We start from the raw sequence: 26,758 nt of genomic DNA on the forward strand, positions 1-26,758 counted from the left end.
ATGTGTCATAAAAACCGACTTACAAATATTGATCTGCACAAAATAGTATTAAAAAGTTCTAGTGATCTTAGTCAATAGTTTTTAACATGGATATAAAACAATCAACATGTCTGGCGGATATATAAATCAAGGTATGAAAGTAATTATTGTTGTTAATTAACATAGCTTTAGATATGCTTATTAATTAAACATTGCATGTAACCGAGCGAATTTATATTAGGTTTACTTTATCATAAATAATTCTCATATAATATGAATTATTTTAAAGCAAACAGAAGTTTGTTGTAATTTTTTTTTATAGAAAAACATGCGATTGATTTTAAGGTTTTGTTGGAATATATCAACAAAATAATTCCAACATAAGATTAATGGCTATATATCAGTAATTAATTTAACATACCTACTTCAAAATATGTGAATACAAGCTACTTGTATTTATTTTATTGCAAAAATTTATTTATATTTATTAATTATGAGAACTAGATGTTACCATTTTAATAATTTCGTGGATTATTGTTCTATATAACATCTACTGTATTGATATTGATAACTAAACAAATCTTATTAAAAAGGAGCTTTCTGCATTACACAAATAACATTTATTTTTTTTTTTTCAATTTTAAACTGAGACTATATAATATATAATAATTGCAAAATTGCTAAATTTAAAAGATGTATAAGTTGATATCATTTAAAACTTTTTGTTTCATATTGATAAATTCAATCCCTTAACCCATGCTTTTTGCTTTAATATTACTCTGCTTTTTATTTTTAAAATGATTTTTGCAGGAATGAAGTTTATGTTAAAATATGAATTAATTGTTAATATTGATTATTAAAACTTGAGTTTTTTTTTGCAATTGAATTTTGCAGTGGCATGAAGTTTTGTTATATTTTTTTTGATTTTTTATGTTTTTAATTTACTCAAATGTAAAATATGTTTATCTTAAATCATACTATTTATCTTTTATTTAAATTATACTATAATATACTATTTTAAATTATATTTTTATAACTTTTTTGTCTTTATAATTTTATCAATTCCAAGGAATTTCAACTGATTGAGCCTTATATTTCATATTATGTGTTTTTATTGAAATTTTTATTATGTTTGAATAACGTTTTTTGCAAAAAGCCTGTTTTTCTTTCAATTTTAACGTTGGTGAAATTGTTAGTTTTAAAAGTTACTTATTATTTTCTTTATAATTGAATCATATTTTTTTAAAACTCAATTTTTCTCAAAATATGATAAACTTAGTAGCACTGTTTGATAGGCTTTTATTTGAAAAATATCAAACAGGTAAATATAAATACTTACAATTAGTTACATTTTTCTATAAAACTGGTTCATATAGACTCTATATTATAGAGAGTAATCTCATGTTGAATATTCTTTCTTTTTCAGAATTAATATAATAAATGATAAAATTAACGAGCGTTTCGTAATAACAGTAATTATATTTGATTTACTTAGTTGTTGTTTTTGTTTTTATTTTATATTTATTATGCAAATTTTCGCCGGTATATTATTTTAAAACCTATATAATAAGTGCAATTTTCAATTACAATATTCGTAAGTACCGATTAAAAATATTCCTTTCATATGAAATTGCATAAGCAATTAAAATTTTAATATCCCAAGTTTTATATTTTTAATTAATTAACTTTGATTTCATTATACCAGAACGAGGTATTTAATTTTGGTTTTAATTAATTAAATACATCCTGATTTCAATTTTTTTCATCTTAACAAAATATTTAATACAATAGTCAGAAGAAAAATATCTCTCAATAAACATTCATTTAATCTTTTAAATTAAAATTAAATAAATACATATATACTCAGAATTTGACACTTAATGATATATGCATTTTGATATGAGATTTATTTCTTCTAACAACTTGACACCTTTTATTGAGACGAAATTTAACTAATTAATTCATCTTAACAGCTTACCTTTTTCATTTCTTTCATTTGCATTTTTTTCAGTATATTTTTAGCGCTTTTTTTTCAAGTCATTTCTATTCTAAGTTATATCTCATTTAAAATGAATGACATGTAATACTCCATCTATATTTATACGACATATTATTTATATGCTAATTTTGTGATTACGAATTCTAAATATATATTAAGATTTTTATGGTTCTCAATGGTTTGTAGTTTACGATATCGTAAGTAATTAAATTAGTTTGGCATTGGAACTTGATTTAAAACTAATTGATAGGAAGCAGACTTTGCTTGCTGAAATTTCATTGCCCTTTTGTTTGGTTCTGTAATGTAAATATTTTAAATTCATTATATTCGTTTGGTAAAATATTTTTCTTATCATTACAAGCATCCGAAGAAGCACAAGGTGAGTTGGATTTATAATTTATTGTTGCGGAACGAATGTGACAAATGAAATGGAAAAAATGTTAAAAATTATAAATGAGCTATGTGTATTTTAGTTGAATTACATTTAATTTACATGTCTCTCTAGATTTTTAGTATAAAATGAACAATTCTATTCTGAAAAAGACAGGACATTTATTTCTGATTTATTACTCAAAATATTCTGATGGGGATCCATACTTTGGACATAACTTTTCACTATGATTACTATATATTTCCCTGTAATTTCTTTATAATTGATAATACAGCAAATTTAAATTAGGCACCGCGTTATTCTGAATGAAATCAAAATAAGTTTGTATTTGTCTTAACTTTATTACATAATTTTTTTTGTTCTTTTTTATTTTTTTTTGAGTTTATAAACAAAAATCCTTTGTCCCCTAAAAATTTTGAAAACCTTGTATGGATTTTTGACCGACTATTAGTTCTAGACTTACAATTTATAAAATATTATTCAATAATTTAAAAGTTTTGGTTCAGAAGAAGCATTACATTTTACTGGCCGACAGAAAAAGTGATAAAAATGTCCAAATAAACGATTATACTTCAAATATAATTAATAATATAATTTGTATATCATTAATAAAAATCGTATAAATTATATAATAAATAAATTTAATACGTAAAGTAAATATGATCTATTACATTTTTCCAATTCATAAAAATATTGGCACTTGTCTATTATGTATTGAGAAAAGTATTGGGGTAACATCATATTGTAAATTGTATTCAAATTAACAACATTCTTATCTTGTAACACAACACTTCTTCATGTAATTATTTATAAAATGATATGAGCCTGATTATTGGTTATTAATAGCTTGAATAAATAAATAAATACATAATAAATTTAAAATCATGCAGCGAAAACATTTTCAATAAATGTAATAATACTTTGACTTTTGAAACGCAAAAAGGAAAGTAGGGAAAAAGTAAAAATAGAAAAAACAGTCCAAAGAAATATTAAAAATTTCTGACATATAACATATGATTTATCTACATTGCAAAATTGGTTAATTTGATATTTTACCAAAAATATTCCTATTTCAAACATGAAATCTGTTTTAATTAATTTTTTATTGGAATTAATTAATAATTTAATTCCAATCCTCAATTCGAAATCCTTTACTATATTTAGAATTGTTGTGAAATACATCAGCGCCCGCAAAGAAATAAGTTTGCTGTGAAATATGTATTTAATTAATTTTCAAAACAAATAACGTTTCGTACGTGCTTCAGCTGAAATACTTAAAATAATTTTATTTCTATAGTCATTTGTTCCAAACATATACGAGAGTTTCATGCACGAGAAAAAGTCAAACAACATATGCTCAACACCTGTCGTTTCGTATATTTTGCAATTCTTATATTCCTAATTATTTTATGTTTCATGCTTATGTTTGGCGATAATTATATTTACTCAGACTAAAAACATGTGATCCACATAAAAAACAAAGTCATTGCAATCGTGATAAAAAATCATTCAAGAGTCAAGTTCTAGGTCATTGTAATAAGTTATCGATTTTTTGTTTACTTGCTTGAGTCTCGTACGTTGCACTATTGCAAATAATTTTTTCATAGAGACATTTATTTATGTAACTCTTTACAAAATTATCTCGAGTAGAGTATTGCATACATATTTTTTACATGATAAAGTTTATTTTTATTTCAACATAATGCATAAATTTAACTATATTTCAACATTAGTTTTTAGTTTTTCTTTGGCGATTTTGTTTTATTATAAACAATTTCCTACAAAAGAATTTTTAGATAAATTCACATAAAGGCACAAATATTTACTACACACATATATAAATGTGTGTATCAGTTTTCAAGCAAAAATCTAATTTCACACTTTGGTAAAAACTATTTTACTTTTTATGTCATCATGCTTAGTTATATTCGCACACACAGAATATATATTTTAAATAAAGTAAATATTACACTCCCATACCTTGTTTAAAAAAACCATTTTATACTGAAATTTTTCATCATATGCATATAACGTTTTATACTTTATTACTTTAGAATTTTAAGATTTTGAATATCGTTAATATTATTAAATTTGTTATATTATTTATTATGACTTTTCATCTTCTTATTTATAATTAAAACGTTGAGTCTGACGATGATTTATTTATATAAATTATAAATAAAAAATTCTTGGTAATCTTTGTGAATATAAATAAATATAGATAAAATTCTTTGTGTCCCATAAATATTTATAAATAATGCAAACATTTAATAAAATGCACTGTATTCAAATACTCTCTCTCACACACACATATATATATAAATAAATAAATAAATAAATAAATAAATATACATATATATATATGTATATATATATATATATATATATATATATATATGCACATTGTAAGCCCTTTAGATTCGGTTGGCTGTTTAATGAATCTTAATGGCTAACTAATTAAGGTACGGAATAAATCATAAATAACGGTTTAGTTTCTATAAATTATAATTTTACAGATACAGTTACCAAACACAATTTTGATTTGTTTAAATACAAAAAGATTTGATAAATTTAACTTGAACGTTTTAATCTTTTATAAATTTAATTTGAATACTATGAAAAAGCAATACTATGTTCTATCTTCTGTTTGTTGTAATTCGTGTAAAAGCCTGAACACCAATATTAAAAATATAATTCATATTTTTACTATAGTGATTAAACAATAAAATCAGAAGTATAATTGTAGAAGTAATTTAATTATGATAGTATATTATATTAATAATGGATTTGCTAATTTTAATTCACTTTTGTTACTTCTTATCATTATTCAGCGCTCTTTTACTTTATTTACTAATATGGCGTATATCAAGGAAAAGTTCAACAATTAATGGTAATATACAAGTTATAATATTACTTTATGAATGAATAATGTTGTCTAGGAATAGTTTTTAGTTACTGAACACATCTAATTTATATACAAAATAACAATTATTATTTTATGACTTTGTTATTGTTGTCGCATAAGTCAATGCAATGAATAATTAAAATTAGTAACTTACGCTATTTTCTAATAAATTTAACAAATAGTTTAAAATATTTTATTTAAAAAAAATGTATCATGCTTAATAGAATTTTATGTAATAGTTCTATGATCCAAAATAGAATATTTGAATAGAAGAGTATACTGTGTAATCAAGTTGATTCTGTACTATATTGTATAAATCTATTTACTGATTTAATAAACGAAGGTTTTTTTAATAAATATTGTAGAACACGTTACTTAATTTCATCAGATTTTTTAAATAAATTAAATAACCAAGAACAGACGATTTACCTGATAAACCAACTCCATAAACCATAAAGTATCCAAATTGAAGAAAAATATTTAAACATTTTTGTTTCAATTAATAATTTTATCTTGAAGAATTCAAATACTTGCTTAATAAATTTGATCTAATAATTTATAAAAATATAAATTATACTTATTGCATATGTTTGGGAGTATCGAATTAATATATCGGTAAAAGAGAGAAAAATGATTAATGGAGAAATAATTATTGCGGGATTTACACTTTTCAGAGGGACATCAGCCAAATAGCATAAAATTTTTATAGAGATCCTGTGCTTTTTGTAAACTAAAGCAACTTAACAAAAAAATGAATATGATGATATTTAAGAAACACGAGAAACTAGGTTGAAATACAAATCTAACAAATACTGTTGAAAAGTTGGATGGAATCAAATGGTTCGATCATGGGATGCCTAGGATAAATTATGTTAATGAATACAACTATGATATATTTGCTTTATCTACAACTAATGGTAGGAAGTTTATAGAAGTTTTCCGATTCTTCTGATGTTATTCATTATATAACTGTTACGTAGGTTGCAATGTAACTTCGGTCTTGAGCTCACGCACTTTTGTTCAAGGCGCAATGTAACTGTTCGTTACGCGTTAATGAGATATTGTACATCAACAGCAGACAGTAATAAAATCCGTTTACGGAGTTAATAGGTCAATCCGCCGGCGCTTTTGTACCGTTGCACTTTTAATAACAATCCTTATCAAAACTCATTATCATTAACTTAACTGCAACATTTTTGCTATTAGGCAATTTGCTTGATGACATCGAACATGCTTTTTTCAGTGTTATAATAATTTATTTGAATATCAATGATGTTCAGTGATAGAGAATGGATCAAAACATACTAGTGATTTATGAGTTCAAATTTGCGATAACGTTGGCGCCTGCTGGCAAAAATTATACTGCAGATTCCTGGTTCGAACTAATTTATGTGGCATATGACTAACTATTCAATGTTAAATATAACAAATTTTATGTGTAGAGGAGTTTATGTGATGCGTAGAATCTGCAGTTATTTTTGTGTTTTATACAGTTGTTTTCCTATTTACATATAAGTCGGAAATGAGAAATTAAGTTTTTATTTTACAATTAGATTCAAAACATAAGACTTATACATATACTTGCATAATTATTGTTAGACATTTTACTTGCTAGACGAATTAATGCACTAGGTCATGTCGTTTCTGGACTATTACGGATTTGCATTGAATTTTTGCTTACTTCTTTGTAAATTTTCATTATTTTTGTAACCATTGATTATTGCTACTCCGAAATTGTCCTCGGTAATATATCCTCTTTTTTTTACTGTATTTAAACCAAGATCTTTCCGAGGGGATTCTTCTATAATTGATTTCTGAACACATTCTGATTAAATTGAAGCATTCAATTTATTTGATTGCAGGTTTTATTACTACATGCTTTAATAATTGAAAACCTTGATATAAATAAATCGCTTAACTTGATATAAATATTTTTTTAAGATCTACTATAAAACATGACTCTGGGAACCTTTATATTGAACAAATTTATTATGTATTTATATTTTTAATCGCTGAACTTTACGTACAATTAAGGCAAATGTATTCAAGGCTTCACAATGTTTATCATACGTAATAAAACAATTCAGCCATAAAAATTTACATAACGCGCGTAATGAATGAGGTCTATACTCGGCGCCATAATGAAACAAATTAATTAAACTCTTTCATTATTTTCATTTTATATGCAAAAACTCTCTTAATGTTTTAAAAATATTTAATATTGTTTCTTAAATTATTTATCAAACAACGTCATTATGAATGCTTGTTAATTTTTAAAAAATTCTTTAGTAAGTTTGAATAACTATTCTTCGTACATTTCCTACAATGGAAAAGCAAGTAAGCTGTTTAACCTGCTGAACTCACTTATTCATATTTGCGATTAATTTTAAAATTGCTTCAGTTATTATTTTTTTGTTGCAGACAATGAAAGATAATTATCATTACCATTTTGATCTGATTTAAACTAATTTAATCAGGATTCTTCTGATTATTGCAACATCATATGATTTTTTAAAATGAAAAAGATAACAAATTTAGAATTCAAGCAGAATGAAAAATGCAAAATCTAAAACATATAATACATCTGAATAAAGTTTCGTATACCCCAGATTTTACATTTGAGCTATACGAGTATATTATCAGCGTAACAAATGTTAGACTTGTATAAGTATTGTACATTTCGATCCAGCAAATGAAATAATGATTTTTGTTTCTCCATTTGTTATATATTTCACACTACATTTTTCAAATGTGATAAAGTATGTTAGTATACCACGTATGACTCATTTCAATTTCAGTTTGATTACATAATACATATATAAAGAAAGCTCTAAACATCACGTAGAGATCGTAAATTTTGTTGGATATTTACAATTAGTACATTGGATCTATATCTATTTGAAGAATTCAGAATAATGGAACAAGTTTGATGCCAGGAAAATTGAAACTTATTAGAAAGAAATCACTTGGATCATGGACTTTCCTTTCCAGGTCTTTTCTTTGTCATTTCCATGAAGTACTACGGAATATTGACATTTTCCAAGCTTAAATGCCGAAGACTTATAGTTGAAATATTTTTAACAGAACCATTTCTAAGAATTGATTTGCCGATTTAAATTAAAATTCTAGTCAAACGTCGTTGGAATCGTATTTGCTTTAAAAATTTACGCACAGTTCAAATAGTTTTTCTGTAACTTTCTGAAGTCTTAGTATTATTTCACATAGCTTGCTCATGACATAACTGTATGGTAAATATGCCAGAAAACTTTTCATACGATGGATAAATTAATAATATAAAATCATGGAATCTAATAATAGAAAGGGAATTTATCGAATTATAAAGCGATTTATAATAAATATACGTTTTATTCGGGCGCCTAGGGTTATCAAATATCAATAATTATTGCCAGTATAAAAACATAATTTAATTGCAGAAGATCTTACATAATTTTAAATGTTAACAAGATTTGCATGAATGATATGAATGGATTATGACGCTATGAAGAAACTGAAATATTGTTTATATAAGAGGTGAGAATTTTTAGATAAAATGTATCAAAATTAAATAGTATTAGTTATTGTATTGCCCCTATAAAGTGGGTTTGTGATTTATTTTATTGCTCAGTTTTTAAACGATTTCCAATTAAAGAAAAATCAAAAAGCGTAAAAATTTCTTTTTTCTTTCAGACAATTATATCGCTCTGTGAAATTTAATTGTATCTTTATAGATATACCAAATAAAAGTCTTAATTTAATAGTAATTTTAGGTTTTCTTCAAATTAAATGCTTCAGTTTCGAAATAAATTCTTAAGCTGACTAATAGCGAAATTGGTTTCGCAAATAGCCCTATTTTATAGCCATTAGCAAGTGTCATCTATCCTGTGCCAAGAAATTACCTATTCATTATTCTTAAATATCCAAATAAATTAGAACATTACTTTAAGGTGTATAAATGAATTTTACTATATCTAAACCTGAAGTCTATATTGTATCGATTAATCGCCAATTTCCTAAATAGATACAGCTAATGTAATAGAATCTTCCGTATTTTATCACCTATATGACTCATAGAGCAAATTATTGTTTTCCTATACTGCCAATATATGCTAACTGGTTTATTTTCGTAATTGGCACATGTCCCATAATACTTTGTATACAAACTCTAGGAATTAGAATGGCTAACATTATATATGTTTTTGATTTTATTACTACCGAGATCCTATTTTACTAGGTCAACGGATCACGAGGAACATGACGACAAGATCTCATGTTTGGGATAAAAAAATTATTTTAAATTTAGGCATTTAATCCTTCGATATTGTAATTGATACATGTTTATAAAATAGGTTTGTAATTAAAATGTAGTTACAAAACACTTCAAAATTTTGGATTTTTGTTAGTACATATATATTTTTCTTAAACATTTGAGCTATATTCATTTCCTAACATTTCAATTTTGTCTTTTTATTGTAGTCCTTACTTATTATAATTTAGCAATTTTGGTAAAATAGTACGGATTAAATGAAAAACCAAAAAGAGTTAAAAAGTTTAGACATTTTGCAAAAAAGCTGTATTTTTTATAGCTCAATAAAAGCTGAGTTGAGCACAAATATATTTAGTTATTCGTATTTTTACTATAATTTTGGTATTGAAGCCTCGATAGCCATAAGTTTTTCGCAGAACTATTCCGATGTGCTCTCAAAGATAAAATTATAATTCATATTATTATACGTTCGATAAAGAGAGCATAATTTACTGCGTCCTAAGAGACATAAATATATAAAAGGGACATTCATGATGGATATATCGTCACAGGCGATTAACGTAATACGTGATAAAATCTAACAGCCTAAGGCTCTAAGTTGAATGTTAGTTGAGTTATTTTAACTAGATTCTATTCTGCTCTTCTCTCCAAGCTATTTATGCCGATTAACTTCTAAATGGTGCGTTTAGCAGAATGGCATAAAACTTGAGATTGTAAAGACAGACACTCCAACGGATTCCATAGAAATTTATGTCTCGTATTAGTATTCATATACCAATCTTTCTTCGCGAAAAGATTTTCCATAAATCTTCTTTGTCCGAAGAAACATCTATTAACTACCTTGAGTTAAAAGAGAGGAGTAGTTACATAAATCTCTACTGGAATGTATGGGTATATGCATTTTCCCATATACAATAATAGGTCAAAATATATTTCCCTATTATATTAACGTCATTAATTTTTTATAGAGATACTTTTTGAAAAAATTAACGAGAGTTAGCTTAATGCTACTTTACTCATGTGTGTGTTTGTAATTCTTGTTCAGGCACATTAAACTAATTTATTTACCATATATTCATATTAATCATGTTGTTATCTGCATCGTTGTTCATAATATTATTTTTTAAATTTTAGGAGGAGAACTCCGTTCGAACGGACGATCTCCACATAAATACGTCATACAGCAGCCTTCATATAGTGGAAAACACCCTTTCTCATACCACGGGGGCGAGCGTATTTCCTAATTGCTCTAGCCATGGCAGCTTTGGTAGCAGCTTTTCTATTAGCCTGGTTCTTATCACCTGGTAAGTGGTCATATTCTTAAAAAAATCTGAAAAAGCCTGAACGTTACCAAAGAGCACTTCAATGAAACAGATAAATTGCGGATTCACTTTCATTTACTTAGAGAAGTTCAACTAAAAAACACTTCATTTTTGTAATCGAAATAAATTCATTACTGTTGTGTAATAAAAATCAAATTTTTCGTTTTCAAATATAAAACAAACAAAAAATTGCTTGATCTTTCTCACGAAACCATCGGAACGGAGTTCGTCGGTTTTGCTAGTATAATATATAATAAGCCGTATATTCTATTATTAAAATCTTTTAGTGATCACACACATAATGTATATGTATATATTGCTACAAATAAATTCTATTATAAACTTATGCAGTACAGTTTTTTCACCTGTAACTTTATGTGATCAAAGATCGAAGTGCCTCACTAAGCAGATAGTGTATCATCTAATTTATTTTACAAATCAAAAAGAATCTGTACATGCTTCTGTTCAGACATGAATGTTAAGAATCGATTGAGTACTACAATTATGTCTTGCAAATTTTTGCATATTTTTTCTGATAGATTCGTGCAAATTTATCGTATTATTTATATGCTGATCTAGAGAATTTTGATATTGAACACATTCCACTTAACAAATATGGAACATAGTAGATATATACAATATCTAATAAAATTTCATTTTACTTCGAAACCTCTTATATTATTTTAATAGTCGTTTTTTATAATTTTTCTTTTTGAATTAACCAATTATTGAAAATGGCGAAAGATAGCTTTTAACTTGTCATATTGGTTACAACATATCATATGAGTTAACTACAATATTTCACATATAGTTATATATTTTTTCTAGAAAACAAATTCATCCAAACTTTATATAATATTTGACAGCTATTTCAATTTGTTACGTGAAATGCCTAACTACGAGCTCAATGAATTCCAGAGCCTGTAATTTACACTGAATGAAATATTTTGTTAGCAAAAATATATTTAATATATAATTCTACTTCAAATTCTGTTCTAGCATGTTCATTTGTAAATTGCAATTTGCTGACAAACTACTCAAATTAAAAAATAGTGGTATTTTGTCTTACCAAATCAGTCTTGCTACCAAATGTGGATCTGATCCGGCAAGAAGGAGTATATCTACGTTTGCAATTAAATCACAATCACTCATGTTCCGTCCAGGTTCTTCACACAAACAATATCTTTTATATCTATATTTCTCTATACATTGATCAGTTCTTTCAACTGTACGAATATTTTAAGTTAGACATTTGTTAATTTATTATTATTGATGGTGAGTGTGATCATTCTTCATTTGTTTTAGGTTATGGTAATGCCACTAGTCTATGTCCCATCGATCAAAGAAACGCAGCCAAACTCGGATCTGATGGTCCTTTGGAGGAGTTGATGTACCACGATGATAAAACAGTTCATGATCCCAATGCTGGTACAGGAACAGAAAAGGAACCTTATCGACCTAGCAGATACAAGTAAGTTCAAAATTACTAAATTTAACTAAAATTCACTATTTTATTTTGCATATATTTATTTTGATATTATCAGCAATAAAAATTCATTAGTCACGGTAGAAAAAATGAAAGTGTAAGAATTAAATTAAATTATAATAGCTTTTAAGTTCTGTGTGCACTTTATGAAAATCATGAAATGGAAATATTATATTAATAGTGTCGTTTAAAGTCGTTGTAGAATATGCAAAAAATAAACCAGAAGAATTACAATTAGTACAAATACAATATATATCTGAAGTATGAGGTATATATTACATTAAAACATTTGAGTCCGGTGAATTCTAAAATAAAATGATATCTTAGCCATTTCTATTATTTTTATAAAATGAAACTTTAGATAGAATGTCACTCCTGCGGAAATCCCCGCCGTAGCCAAAGGATTAATATTTTACATACTTGTTTATAGAAATTTTGAATTCTTCTCTATTATTTTTATTTTTGTATGTATATAAAAATATTGTCACTTCGTATTGGAACTTATTTTAGAAGTATTATATAAGGGCATCACCATCGTTGCTAAATATCTCATATCCACATGAAATATCTAAATAAATACTAAATATTCATTATCAAATATATTGAGAATGGACAAAAATTCCATGAGGTAAAATTAAGTAAAGTGTTGCAAAACAATGAATGAAATGTGCCATGCATTTACTAAAATAATCATTTGTATAACGTTTTTTTAAGTTGAATAAATATTCATGATAATTTATTGTAGGTGTTAGTTTCGAAAAAAGTTCATGTACTAAGTGATAATTTTTTCTGTGATTTTTAAATCGGAACTGATATAATAACAGAGTCAGATAACTTTGTCATGTTTGTAAATGTTTGTGATTTGGGCTATGTTTGATTTCCTCAAAGGCGCCGTCAAGTGCAAACGCAAATATGTTTTGAAATTGGTAGACAAAACATTATTGATCAGTTTTTTTTTCACATCCTGTTGATTGGTTGAGTAAACTTTGAAACTGAGACAGGTCACTCGAAAATTTCCTTCTGAAATTGTATTAGCACTGCTGATTCATGGAGTTAAATTATGTTTATTTATGATATGTAATTCCTGTATAAATATTTGATTTGGATGTCTCTTATAAAATAATTACGTGTTGCCATAAATTAAAAACATATTGGAAAGTAATATATTAGTAAAAAAAACAATTAAATGCTGATATTTTAGGTAAATTATTAATTTCAATATTTGCCGTACCAACATATTTTTTGTATGTTTTTTTATTAACTACTATATAACTTTCAGGATCTTCCTATCTCCAAATATATCATCCTCCCAAACGTATGGTGAAGTTTACATCGACTTCGAATGCTTTGAGAATGATGCTGAAATCATCATAGATATTGGTGGCGACATGTTGATCCAGGCTGAGAAAATGACATTACACGATGTTAGTGATACCCAGGAACAAAGTATCAATATTAAAAAACATGATTACTTGCCGGACTTTGCAACCAGGACAAGGTAATTGTTGATTTTACAAGTACTATATATAAGTAAATCTGCACTTTGAAGAACATCAATTTTAGTGCTGAACAAATCACGTCATTCGCATTTCAAGCGTATCTAAAATAAATTCAAATTTACGTATACTCCTTGGTAATAAAATTTCAAGAGCTAATAGAAATTGGGAATCTCTCCAAAATTCTGCACTACTTAATAAGGATCCAGCTACATTGCATTATTCAATAAAATATACAATTTAAATTTAAGACAAACTTATCATTCTTTTGAATGATTTTTTAAGTTTTATTTTACTTCTTTATGTCAACTGTTTTGATTCAAGTTGACTTTAATTATTTGATTATAAAGTAAGCTAATGTCTAATATGACCACACTTCTCCTTTTTATTCTGAGCAAATTATAATAAACTTATTTTCTATGTTAATTACTTGTGAAAATATTTTAAATTCTGTATCATCTTATATTAGTGTTCATCGTGTTTTAAGTGCAGATAGGTATTTTAGATAATCAAATTTATGTTAGTAAAAAAATATTATTTTTACCTGTTGTCTTATATGATAAAGGAAATTTCACTTTATAACATATTGGTGTACGTTTCAGATTTTCTATAACCCCCGAAAAAGCTGTAGAAGGCAAAAAATATAGAGTGTATATGCCATTTAATGGAAGACTCAACGATAAATTGCAAGGTTTCTATAAAGCCAGTTACATAGACCTCAGTGGACACCAAAGGTATGTCAAATTTTTATTATCTCTTAATTTTAATGTAAATTTGCTGACACCTTTTTTACTTCAGTAAATTAAAATTGGGTTTCTATGCCATTAAAATGGGTTTATTTTAATTGCTACATCATAATATTTATTTTATTGCATAAGTAGAATCTTCCTAATATCACGTAATAAAAGGGAGATAAAACCATCAGCAATAATAAAAATGTCAACACGAATTTTATTGTACTCTTTTCAATTAGTATATTTTATTAAATGTAATAAAAATTGTCGTAAAATTTGCACTTATATTAAAAGCATTATAATGAGATATTGAGATGAAAAAGTTTTACGTTTCTTATTTAAATATTGTTTTTATGCAGCATTATTATTTCCTAAGTTATAAAAACCAAAGTTATATATATTATAAAATTATATAACTACATCAGTTTCAATAAGCAATATATTATATTGAATTTGTAATTACATTGCAATAAGTATAGTACCTCATATTGTGGTTAAGTGGAAGAACAATTAATCTAAATGAAGCAAAAGTTTAGAGTTTGTGAATGAAATTCAAATCATCTCTTTAATGTTTTTATTTTTATTATTTATGAGACAGTGTATAATTTATGTATGTATGCATATAATTTACATATATTATAAATCGAAGTGAAATAGAGTTGAATAAATATTTTCGACTTCGTGGTATGGAAATAATCAGTTCATTTTGTTTTGTTTCGGCATGGGGAAAATTCTTAATATTGATGAATATGATTATTAATCTTTCATTAAAAATAGCTTTCGAGACTTGTCATTATCTATCCATAAAAGTACTGGTGTATTACTTAGCACTTACTCGTATATCTCGACAGCATATGCTTTTTCCACAAGAGTAAATGTCAAACAACCATGTAAAATGATGAAGAGATACTTGAAAATCTATTTTTCTCAACAGCCACTTCTTCCGTCTAGACTTAAACCTTTCGACCGACGTTTCCGTGTACATGACTCCTGTCATGTGTAACTTCTCATAAAGGCATCTGCTTTCTGTATTGTCTTTGCAGCGGTGCTTCAGAAGATCATTAGATCTTATGACCTCAGAATGTGTGAGGTCTTCGTGTTTAAAAATTAACATACACCTACTAGAATTGTACTAGTTCGAATTCTTCACTTACATGCAAGTTTTGTATTTTTTAGTTATTTGTTCCTAGCTTGAGAAATGAAGTTTATTTCTTTACTTTTGGAATTATCAAGCCGAATGGTAGACATTTATCTTGTATTTATAACGTATGTTTTTCTTGTTGGTTTTCTCATAGAAATTTGAAGTTTGTTTTACTGTAAAATTTCATACTGCCCACTTTATTGCCAATTGATAACCATGTCAACAAAGCCTGACAACCAGACTGCCCGAGGTAGGTGTCAAATCTGGTGTCTCTGATTGTGAAGAAATCCTTAAAGTTGAAAATTAAAAATAAAATTGAAATATTCTTAGGATGCGTGATAGGTCGTAACTGATTGGTTTAATCGAAAGACTTTATATAAAAAAGCTCAACTACTCTCAATCAAAAAATTGATTAAGATTTAATTCACTGCAGACTTTTATAGCCCTTCGTATTAAGCTTCAATAAACTTATGGAGATAGATAAAAGCTTGGGTATGAAACAATAACTATCATGATCTAGTGCTAGAGTTCACACGATTATGATCATTCTCATAAAACGAGACGAGTTAACAAGAGTATGTCAATTTTACTATCAATTATTATTAGTTTTCTCGAATGCAATTCAACTGCAGGAAGTAATAAAATATATAGACCTAGTCGTTAAAGAATTGCGCTGTTCCTATTTCTAGTTTTAATAACCGATTGCTCGTGATCATTTTTTTTTACGATCGGTCATCTTCTTTGGTTATCCTTGAATTAATTATACTGATGAAACTATTTTTCAAATGCAACTTCAAGTTTTTAATAACACTTCATTTTCAATATTTATTAGTTTTCAATATTTATTTTATTAGTTGTTTTGTTTTTATTTTGTTTATCTAATAATAATAATATTTTTAAGCATTGTTAGCAGTTTTCATGGTTCTTACATAGAAGAATATTAAAATTCAAATGTAAAAGTAAAGTCCTGAAACTTTCAAAACTTATAATTCTTAAAACATAGATTTGGCGAAATAAATTAAACCTATATATTCATTACAATGTAATTAAAAAAATGATCCAGGTTTAAAACTATTTTCTATTACATAGTTTTTCATTATTATTTTGTTATATCTACTAATCAAGATAATCTAATTGTCTTTAATACTTATATATTTATTTTATACTTCCCATTTGTTTATACAAATATTTCTCAATACTTTTCTAAATTTAACCGAAACCTAGTGTTCTGGATTTTTGGGTAAGCATTTTATACAGTAGTATCGTAATTGGCTACTTTTAATTGCAAATATATTTGTTTTATTTTCAAGTATTAAGGGATAATACGACCATGGCTATTTATATATGTAGGTGTTGATTTTAATTGTATGTCCTTGAATATGCTCATTCAAACAAAAGTTTTATGTTATAATTATTATTTCAAGTACGACATTTTCATAATAATCATCTTATGTAACTGAGCTTATGGGTTATTTCATTTCATCTATATGCACAATAAGTTAATCTTAGTCATTTATTTTTCATGTAATATATTGCTTTACTGTCTACGTGTGCCGATCGATGAATGAAGCAAAATTTATATGCATCTGACGTAAGATCGCATAATACTCGATTATTGATGCGTTCATGTCATTAATTTTTATCCGATTAAAATTTGCATACCGTAATATATTTATAATAAACACAACAAAACATTAAAGGATATAGCATCCTAAGGGTAATGCAGCACCATATGTTGATATTTAATTAATGGATTTATCTATTTTTTTTTATTTATAATAATATGCTAATTTAGCATAAATTTAAATACTCCGTGTAATTAACTCGTCAAGTTTTTGTTGTTATGCCTTGGGATATTTTTCAGCATTTTATTTATCAGTATCATATTTGCATTCATGGAAAAGTTGGCCCAAAGCGGATTTATTAAATGTCAAAATGTTTTGAACCGAATGCATTAAGCATTAAGTTCTGATTCATATTAGTTCAGGTGGCATGATATGCTATGCAAAATATCAAATGTTTCTTTCTTCCATCAGGCGCAGTGATTTTAATAATAGCTTCTGAAAATTTCATCCGGGTGTCCATTAAAATTAGTCCCATAGCATTTTCATCAACGAATCATATTCTATACTTTTTTACCCAATATTTTTTATTGAAAAGGGTAAAAAATCACTATTATTATTATAATACGAATAGCATTCTAATTAAATTCTAAGGCCAACAAAAACATAGCAAGTGGTGCATGGCATTGCGCCTCCAGGAAAATTGCAATCAAGCCTCTATATTATATTATGATAACTAAAACTAATTACTAATCAATAAAAAATTATCAATGATTAATAGCAATTCTTTCAAATATTTTTAAATAAATTATTATAAATACAGTAAGTTCCATAATACGTATGTTATAGATAATATAAATATTATAAATTAGGCGATGAACGGTATTCAAATATTAACCCTTCCTACTCGGATGCCGCTCCTCCGTCGGCAAAATTCATATAAATCTCGGAATTTTCAAGTGGAAAGTATTAATACTTGTTGGTACAAGACTTACAGAAAAGGAAATAACGTCTTTGTTAATTTTGAAAATCTGTAAAAGATATCTGATAATTTCCCTATGAGATTACTTGATAACCAAATATCAGTTTTTGGAGCTTTCTTCTGCATGTCTGAAACCGCAGGACTTGCTTTTCTAAAAACGTAATCAATTTTTCACTCCATCAATGCAAGTAAAACGCTTTTTGAATCTATAATGATCCGATGCTACGTTCTCCCATAATCTGAATTTCTATTTTTTTCACTTTTTGCCTCATTAAACAGCAAATCAATGTCTGTTATTCAAAACGATGATCCATGCTCTCGAAATCGTTGACGAAAAATTGTATCGGAACACATACATAAATACAAACTATACACACACACATATATATATTCATTGTTTTCTAAGGTATACCAAAATGTTCTGAAGGCTTTGAAACTCTTAGAGTTAATATTGACTATTAGAGTTAATATACTATTTGAACTTGACATGACTTTGGGTTTAATAAATTGATTGTAATTCTTAATATGTCGAAGGTTACATATCATCCAATCCTTTTCTTCGTGATCAAATTTCTCCTACGGCTCTCACACGACTTTAGAATGACGATCGCTAAGCTAATGTATTTTAGGCGCGGGATGTTATTTATTTATTACACTCGTTTAACACATTAACGGCCGGTGAAGCCAGAGAAGTCACCTCGTGATTATCATCACATTTAACACTAATTCACTAATGAAACAACACAAGTGACAAAGAAAAAACAAAACGACTTTCTTGATACAAGCGTTTAAAATGCATTCATGTTAACATGTATGATTTAAGATACGGATGATAGTTGAAACTAAGTTTTTTATTACAATCATTAGGTGATTATTAGTTCTTTATTTAGATTTGGTACCGTCTTTTAATCACGTGATCGATTTTCTGGGATTTTTGGACCCTTGGTGATACATGGTGACATTTAAAAGTACGTACCTGAAAAATTGTGAAATGTGAAATATGAATTTTGAATTATATTTTTATCGATTAAGATGCATCACAGGATTTATTTTTATCGCAGTTTTTTTTTATATTCACATTATTATGCATAATCGTTTGTAAGGCAGTTATGATGATAATTACAAAGAACCCAAATTGAACCAATTCAATTCAATTCAATGTCCTAATGAAATAATTAATGATATGTCATCAATCTTCAGATATGTCCTCACTATTAAATTCCTAACACCAAATATTTCATCTGATTCAATTTCGTAGACAATGAAAGTGATTTATAGACTGATATAAATATTTTATTTTACTTTTTGTTATCCAACAAATCGCATTTTAAATCTCGTCATTGTGTCATCGACACATAATAGCATCTGGGTCTCTGTCATTAGCATACTGGTCCTAAACTTAGAACCTTGAAAAGTAGCCGCTCGTAAAAGTCTTTATAAGGCTTGTATCACAATCACGAAGAATTCTAAATAGATATTCTATTTATTTAATCTTTATTTATACTAGGGAAAAACATTATCAATTTTTTGTATAAATATCAATACAAATGAATATTGAAGACTTTAAATAATTTTAAATAAGTGATGTAAGTTTGTAGAAATGTCGAAGTTAGTATCTACTTTAAGGCACATCTAGTGTGTAGATTTGCAGATATTTCAAATTAATAATTATTGTGAATTTTTCATTTTGAACAAAATATTCACTTTGGCTTTTTTTCATCATCAGAAGTATTTTGTTTCGTTGTGTTATTATTATTATAAAAAAATATGATATTACTATCCGTTCTTCTTATTGATTCTGTTAATATTATTGTTAGTTAACCATATTCATCAGTGTGCCTAATATAATGGTCTACCGTTGGTGTGACATCAGTCTAATTTTAGTTCGATACAAGTCTATATAGAGATCACTTTAATCCTTATTTCTTGAGAAGTCCATATTTGCCGAATGTTATTGAAATATTTATGCGTTGATTTTTATCGCTGTTACCAGTATTCAAGGAAGAATACTTTATTGCTGTGAAATGGTTTTTTGAAGGTTTATATGGCACGCCTGATGACAACAAAATTCTTCTATAATTTTGCTTGCTATTATTAAAAATACTGAGCAAATAACATTAAATTATTTATTAAATGCTTCATAATTTAAAAAATTGTAATTTTTTGTTCTTTGAATGAAAAAATGAGTCTTAAAACTTATGTGTTATATGGGATCGTTCAAGTATTACGTAAGCAGATTTATTACAATTATTTACCCCCCATCCCCCTTGTCAGCAAAAGTGAGCAAAGCTCTTACCCCCTACCCCCATGCTTACGGAAACATTTTGCAATTAATGTAAAAAAATAAAAATACTACCTATGACGTAATCATCATCCAGACTCCCCTGCCCCCCATGTCAACCCAAAATAAGCAAATCAACAACCCCCCGCCCCCCTATAGTGCTTACGTAATACTTGAACGGCCCCTATATTGCTCATCAATATATAATGGTTATTTTGTACTTGTAGTTATTTTCTAAATTTTTACCATAACTCATTTATTAACTTCTTTTTTATAAATTGTTAAAATCCAAAAATTGCCAAATTTTACGTTTTATTATTATTTTCAAAATCGTTTCAATCATGAATTTGGAAATCCTTTCGTTTAATCATGTATAAATATTTTTGAATTATGGAACTATTTATGGAAAAAGTAAAAATGATACTGATTGCTTAAAAATATTTTTAAATATGCAGTATAGAAAACTATATCAGCTAAAAGAAAAAGGATAAACGCCGGTCTCTTGTATATGAAACAAGAGATTTTTTTTGTATATTTTTATTGCCGATCAAAATTATACATTAATTTTTAATACAATATGCTGGTCTTCATGCATTTAAAGAGTTTATCTCCAATGACATATCTCATTTATTTTTATTTTTTGTTATTTTATTTAAGATCGTATTGCCAAAACGAGAGATTCATTCGTTAATTAAACAATATTTGTATAGCTATGTACTATGTAATATTGAGATTTAAAGAAGTGTCTAATTTTATCATTTTTATTTCAAAAGATGTATGAATCTACAAAATGAGGATATAAAATGTAAATGCACTTTTTTCAAGTAACCATTTCTTGGGTCTTTGATAGTGTCCAATTACAGATCTTACATATATGTAGCTTTATTTGAATTACATCTTTGTAGCTTTTATAAAATATTATTTCAACTACATTACGCCCTGGGTGGTCCCTCCAAGGCGGATATGCAAATTGAAATTGGTTCCAATGCCAAATGTTCGGCCCGTGTACGTCCGGCATATGTGGCGCTTCTGTGCCGAATGATGCTACTGGTGACCGCACATGTGAATGACTATAATATTTTCTCACATAATAATAATATTAATAGATTCAAAGTCTTCGCACAATGAAACCCTAAATTGAATTTTAATCAGAAGTCAATGTCTGCGTTTGTAGATGCGTCACTATTCTCTGAATTACGCATAATGAATAGTTTCTTCATATATATTAAATTTTTCGAACCATATTTTTTTGTTTTTGTTCGAAAATTAAATTATCTCCTTTTATGTCATTAGTCATTCTGGACATACAAAAAAAAGTCTTTTCTCCAATTTTAATGTTATTGTTATTGTTTCAACAGCAATCAGAACTGTTACTTTACATGTTCTATAAGCTGTTTTTTGAAGACTTATGACCTGACGTTTTTTACGAGAGGCAACCCATCGGTTTACCATCCTTCTATGTGTGGGGTTTATTTTTGCTCTTACGTCTAATAATTATCATATGCTTGAATGGTGCAGCTATGTCCACGAAGGACGATTTTCACTTGAAATTATATTATGATCTATAATCCCAAGTGGAAAATTGACGTCAAAGCTGCCTGATGTCAAGCTTTGGCGATAGCGGAAATCGAACCATCGAACCCGGGACCATTTAAACCGATTTCGCCACGCCGGGCCCTAGTCTTTTCTCCTGTAGAGAAAAGAGTGATGATTGATGATATTGTTAATATTGGTGATGATATTGTTTTAAAAAACTATAGGAAAATTTTATTGCATATTGTTAAAATTCCATCATATTCTAACATAACGAGTTGTTCTATTTAACTAATTATACTTCACTTTATGAAAAACTTTTAAGATACAAAAATTTAACATTTTCACATTCCTCATTTATCGCCGATTAAAATATTATTTAAAAAACCGGAACAATTATAAAAACAAAATAAATATTAAAAACTTGTATTATACGCGAGCCTCACTCGAATTTGGTAAACTAAATTATTATTAATTATTGCCTTACAATTATGAAAGTGATGTTCATTTTAGCATAGTGCACGAAGAAAACTGCATAATTCAAATCTACTTAGTTTCAATTTCCATCAGACCTCGAAGGTTACTATTTCAATGAAATCTTCGATAAGCGCTGACAATATAAAATGCATATAGATTGATTTTCAAGAACATATTTCCTATAACAGTTTAATCAAATATTTAATCAAATGCACTTGTGCATTGCTGGCTCTAGTAGAAAACAAATATGAACCAAATAAGAAAGAAGAATGTAGGTTGTCTCCAGTAAGTTATCTCATTGAGTTTTTGAACCTATCTATTATTTGCATTGAACTTACATAATGTAATAATATATTTATCATGAGATACCTAAATCACGACGAGGAAATTGAGATATCTTTCCACTCCCATCTGAGTATACAAAATACAAGATGTGTATGATGCACTTGCCGTACTCAGTAGCGGATCATGAAATAATGCCCGATTGCAGATTGAATAGCACTTATCATTATGGCACAAGATGATGATGATGTTCACAGTTATAGAGTTATTTATTTCGCTATTATATTATTATATTTGAAGAATATGTTTGATTGATCATTGATACAAAAATGAGCGGATGGAACAAAGCAGAATGCAGTAAAACAATATTTTGTTAAATCGATTTTTAAACAGGTTGTCTTGGAAGATATATACTATAGATATATTATATATTTATAGATAATAAAATCCAGGATGAATTTGAAAAAGTTACATTACAATTTAAAACATTCGTAATTAAACTATGCACGATATTCTATTTTTAGGCATACTTTTTTCGTAAAGTAATACAAATAACTTAAATTTAGTTTTTGTGAGAAGAAATTCAATATATCCTATTGAGAATTTTCTTTCAATTTCGATTTTGGTTTTTCCAGTTAGCACAAAGAGAGATTTAAGAATAATGTATGAAGTATTCTAAAACAACTTGTAAATTTACTAAAACTAGTAATTATTTCACTATTGAAATATTAAATATGTTAAAAAATATGTTAAAAAAATTATAAACAATTGTACTGTATTGCCAAAGTTGCAAGTCAGTAATTTACTGAAAAATTCTGCTTTAATATATAATACCATGAAGCATGTTAGCACATAAATCGAATAAAAATCTATGTTTTAAATGGTATTCAAGATTTAATCCTGAATGATATAATTATAATTATTATAATATTAAGGGCGCCCAATGGCCATTGGGAGGCAAAAAATTGAATAAATTCGAATTTTAACTCATCAGCTGCCAATGCTCCAATGTATATTAATGAAATGGACAAACTAAACAGTCTGAAATATCAATGCGTTTTGTTTGTACAAATGCGTTCGCTGTTAACTGCATACGATTGTTTACAAGGAAACTTATTCAAATATTGGCCGCAGTAGGTCACTGTAACAAACACGTGCGACGATACATCATTCTTTTGTCACGGCGACGTTTACAGTAATTTTCTCTACACATTTTGCTGTGAAAATATGTCATTTAAGAAGAATTAAGACAGACATATGATGTCGGTGAAGAACCCGGTGCAATGCTGTAAAATAGAGCATCGTGAGTCGTATATATGTGATATAAAAATAGTGTTTTTTTCATGAATTTTGTTTTTTTTTATATATGTGATATAAAAATAGTGTTTTTTTCATGAATTTTGTTTTTTTTTATGTATTAAGTTCCCTAGATAAATTTTTGTCTACTAGGTATTATATATAACACATGTTAATAATAATAAGAAATAATAATAGTAATAAAATAAAAAAGAAAAGAAATACAAAAAAAAACGATAAGAAAAAACAAACAATCAAATAAAACATAAAAAGAATAGTAATTATGTTTAACTGGGCTAGATAAGGACTTGTGGCAACTTTCTTTTCAATCTGGTGGGCTGACTATCCAGGTAAACTCTGCTGGCCAATTCGTTGAGATGTACGTCAATCCTATTTTTATATTTAGAAGCAACCACTAAAATTTGCTACTCTATTGTGAGCAAGCCTGTGTCTTGATGGATAATCCATAAAGGGGTGTAGCGAGGAGCGTTTAATATTTGCCTCAGGATTTTGTTTTGAGCACGTTGGATGATGTTCAGATTGCTTTTTTTTGCTGTACCCCAAAGTTGGAGACCGTAGGTCCATATGGGCTTGAGTACCACCTTGTATATTAACAGTTTATTGTAAACTGATAGTTCAGAATTTTTGTTTAGTAGCCAGTAGAATTTTTTAAAGGTTTGATCTAATTGCTGTTTTTTATTAATTATATGTTGTTTTCAATTCAATTTCCTATCCAGGTGGATGCCAAGGTTTTTCACCGACTCTTTATTTTTTCACCGACATTTTATCTAACTTATTGATAGAATGAGTTTCAACTTTAGTGCCCGCTCGTAGATTAGGTATTACAACTACGGAAGTTTAGTCAAGACACCAGATTCGACATCCGCCTCTGGTAGCCTGATATCAGGCAGTAGTGACTTTGGTTTTTACATCAATACAAAAATCATTATTACAGAAATTGTAAAATTGAAAATTTATCACATAGACAAAGGATGACGGTTTAGGTTGCCATCTATAAAACCGGCGTAGTTATATTTAAGTCACACCAGCATAGGAGATCTTAGGATATCAGGACCCAAGTTCTGATCGCTATTCAAATAATAAATAAAAAAGACTACTAACATGAAATACTATAGTTTTATAGTCATAACACTATTTGACACTGAATAACGCATTTCTATGACAAATAAATATGACTATTACGAAATGTTATGTATATTTACTGTGTGTTGAAATGTTTTCATTCTAAGGTCAGAACGTGCGTGACAATAGGCCCTACATATATTTGGATAGCTTCGTGTACGATTTCACATAACGAAATCCAATAATGTGGAATGAAATATGTTTTCAAAACCTTACTCGATACTAGTAGAATCGATCATTGCTAACATTGCAATTGGAAATAATCGAGTATGAAAATTAAGAATCATAGGCATTAATTATAGAATACCCTAGCCTTTTCACTTTTCTTACAATAATTGAATGGAATATTTCTCACAATGCTATAGTGCAACAATTAAATTTTTCAGTTATTTTAAATTTATTCTACTGTAGTTTAATTATAGATTATCATTTTAATTTTTATGGAATTTAGAAAAAATAAAGCATTGCTAAATATTGGCACGAAAAAATAAATACACTTTCAAATTTATTTCATTTGCTTTTCATCTCAGTATTTTGATTCATTATTAATTAAAAAATTTAGGAACACTAAATTAAGTGCCATTACTTCAAATAATTTGTGTATGCAATTTGATGACACTAAATAAGAACATACAAAAAATTCGCTTGAATAACAAACAATTTATGGAAATTTTATGCATTTATGCATATTAAATGTTCTATAAATAACTACCATATTTATCGTAAAGTAAATATGACTATGAATATTTAGTTACTGTAATTTGCGCGTGTTTGACCCTTACGAAAAATAATTTGAACCAATTTGTTTTCTGATACTCATATTTCTATGCATTTATGTATAAAAGAAGTATACAATATGTACCCCAATTAATGAAAATGGTCAGAAGACCACAAGTCAATTTAAGTCAAGTTTATCAAATTCAACTGGTGACCCCTACAATAATCTAAATAAATAAAAAGTGCAAGAAACAATCATAATCTTAATCAAAGAAAGAAATCAAAGCTGCAATGCACAATGCTAAATATATTTTCAGCTATTGCTTACTAATATATAATTAGCAAAATAGAAATTAAACCGTCAGGGAGTAAAATAAATCAAAATCCGAACTTTAATTGTGTCAATATAAATACAATTTTAAATTTTATAATTATGAGTACATAATTTGGGTTCCGATAAACCAATATCAGATTAATAGAATTGAATCTGTCTAGAAAAAAATTGTCAATCACATCAGATTCTGCAAGAACAATTTTCTGATGAGTCGGTTCCAAACATACAATTATCTTGACAATACTTCTCTCAATGTTAAAAGAAAATATCTCACCTTCTGCTATGAATCAAGAATTGTGAAATGTGATTTGGATGTGTCTGAACTTTTGGAACGTTTCAAATTTACTGTGCCAAATGTTAAATTACGGAATGATAGAATCGTGGACATACCTGTAGTTAAAACTAAATAATAGTCAAATGATTGCTATAAGTAG

The 26,758-nt window shown here is 27.2% G+C and overlaps 1 protein-coding gene across 3 annotated transcripts in view; it reads left to right on the forward strand.

Moving 5' to 3' along the window:
- Positions 1 to 26,758, forward strand: part of LOC113384835 (aminopeptidase N-like) — a 46,377-nt gene that overhangs the window by 13,872 nt on the left and 5,747 nt on the right. For 2 of the 3 annotated variants that reach the window (XM_026622598.1, XM_026622600.1), the window contains exons 4-6: positions 12,166 to 12,331; positions 13,626 to 13,844; positions 14,445 to 14,576. In XM_026622598.1, the coding sequence (XP_026478383.1) occupies positions 12,166 to 12,331; positions 13,626 to 13,844; positions 14,445 to 14,576 (517 nt within the window). Of the gene's footprint in view, positions 1 to 10,751; positions 10,843 to 12,165; positions 12,332 to 13,625; positions 13,845 to 14,444; positions 14,577 to 26,758 lie in introns of those variants that run through there. The other variant, XM_026622601.1, reaches the window with a different exon arrangement.

This window comes from Ctenocephalides felis, unplaced genomic scaffold (genome assembly GCF_003426905.1).
Source record: "Ctenocephalides felis isolate EL2017-DRISC unplaced genomic scaffold, ASM342690v1 CF-g0.4_SCAFFOLD_03571, whole genome shotgun sequence".
Classification (NCBI taxonomy): domain Eukaryota; kingdom Metazoa; phylum Arthropoda; class Insecta; order Siphonaptera; family Pulicidae; genus Ctenocephalides; species Ctenocephalides felis.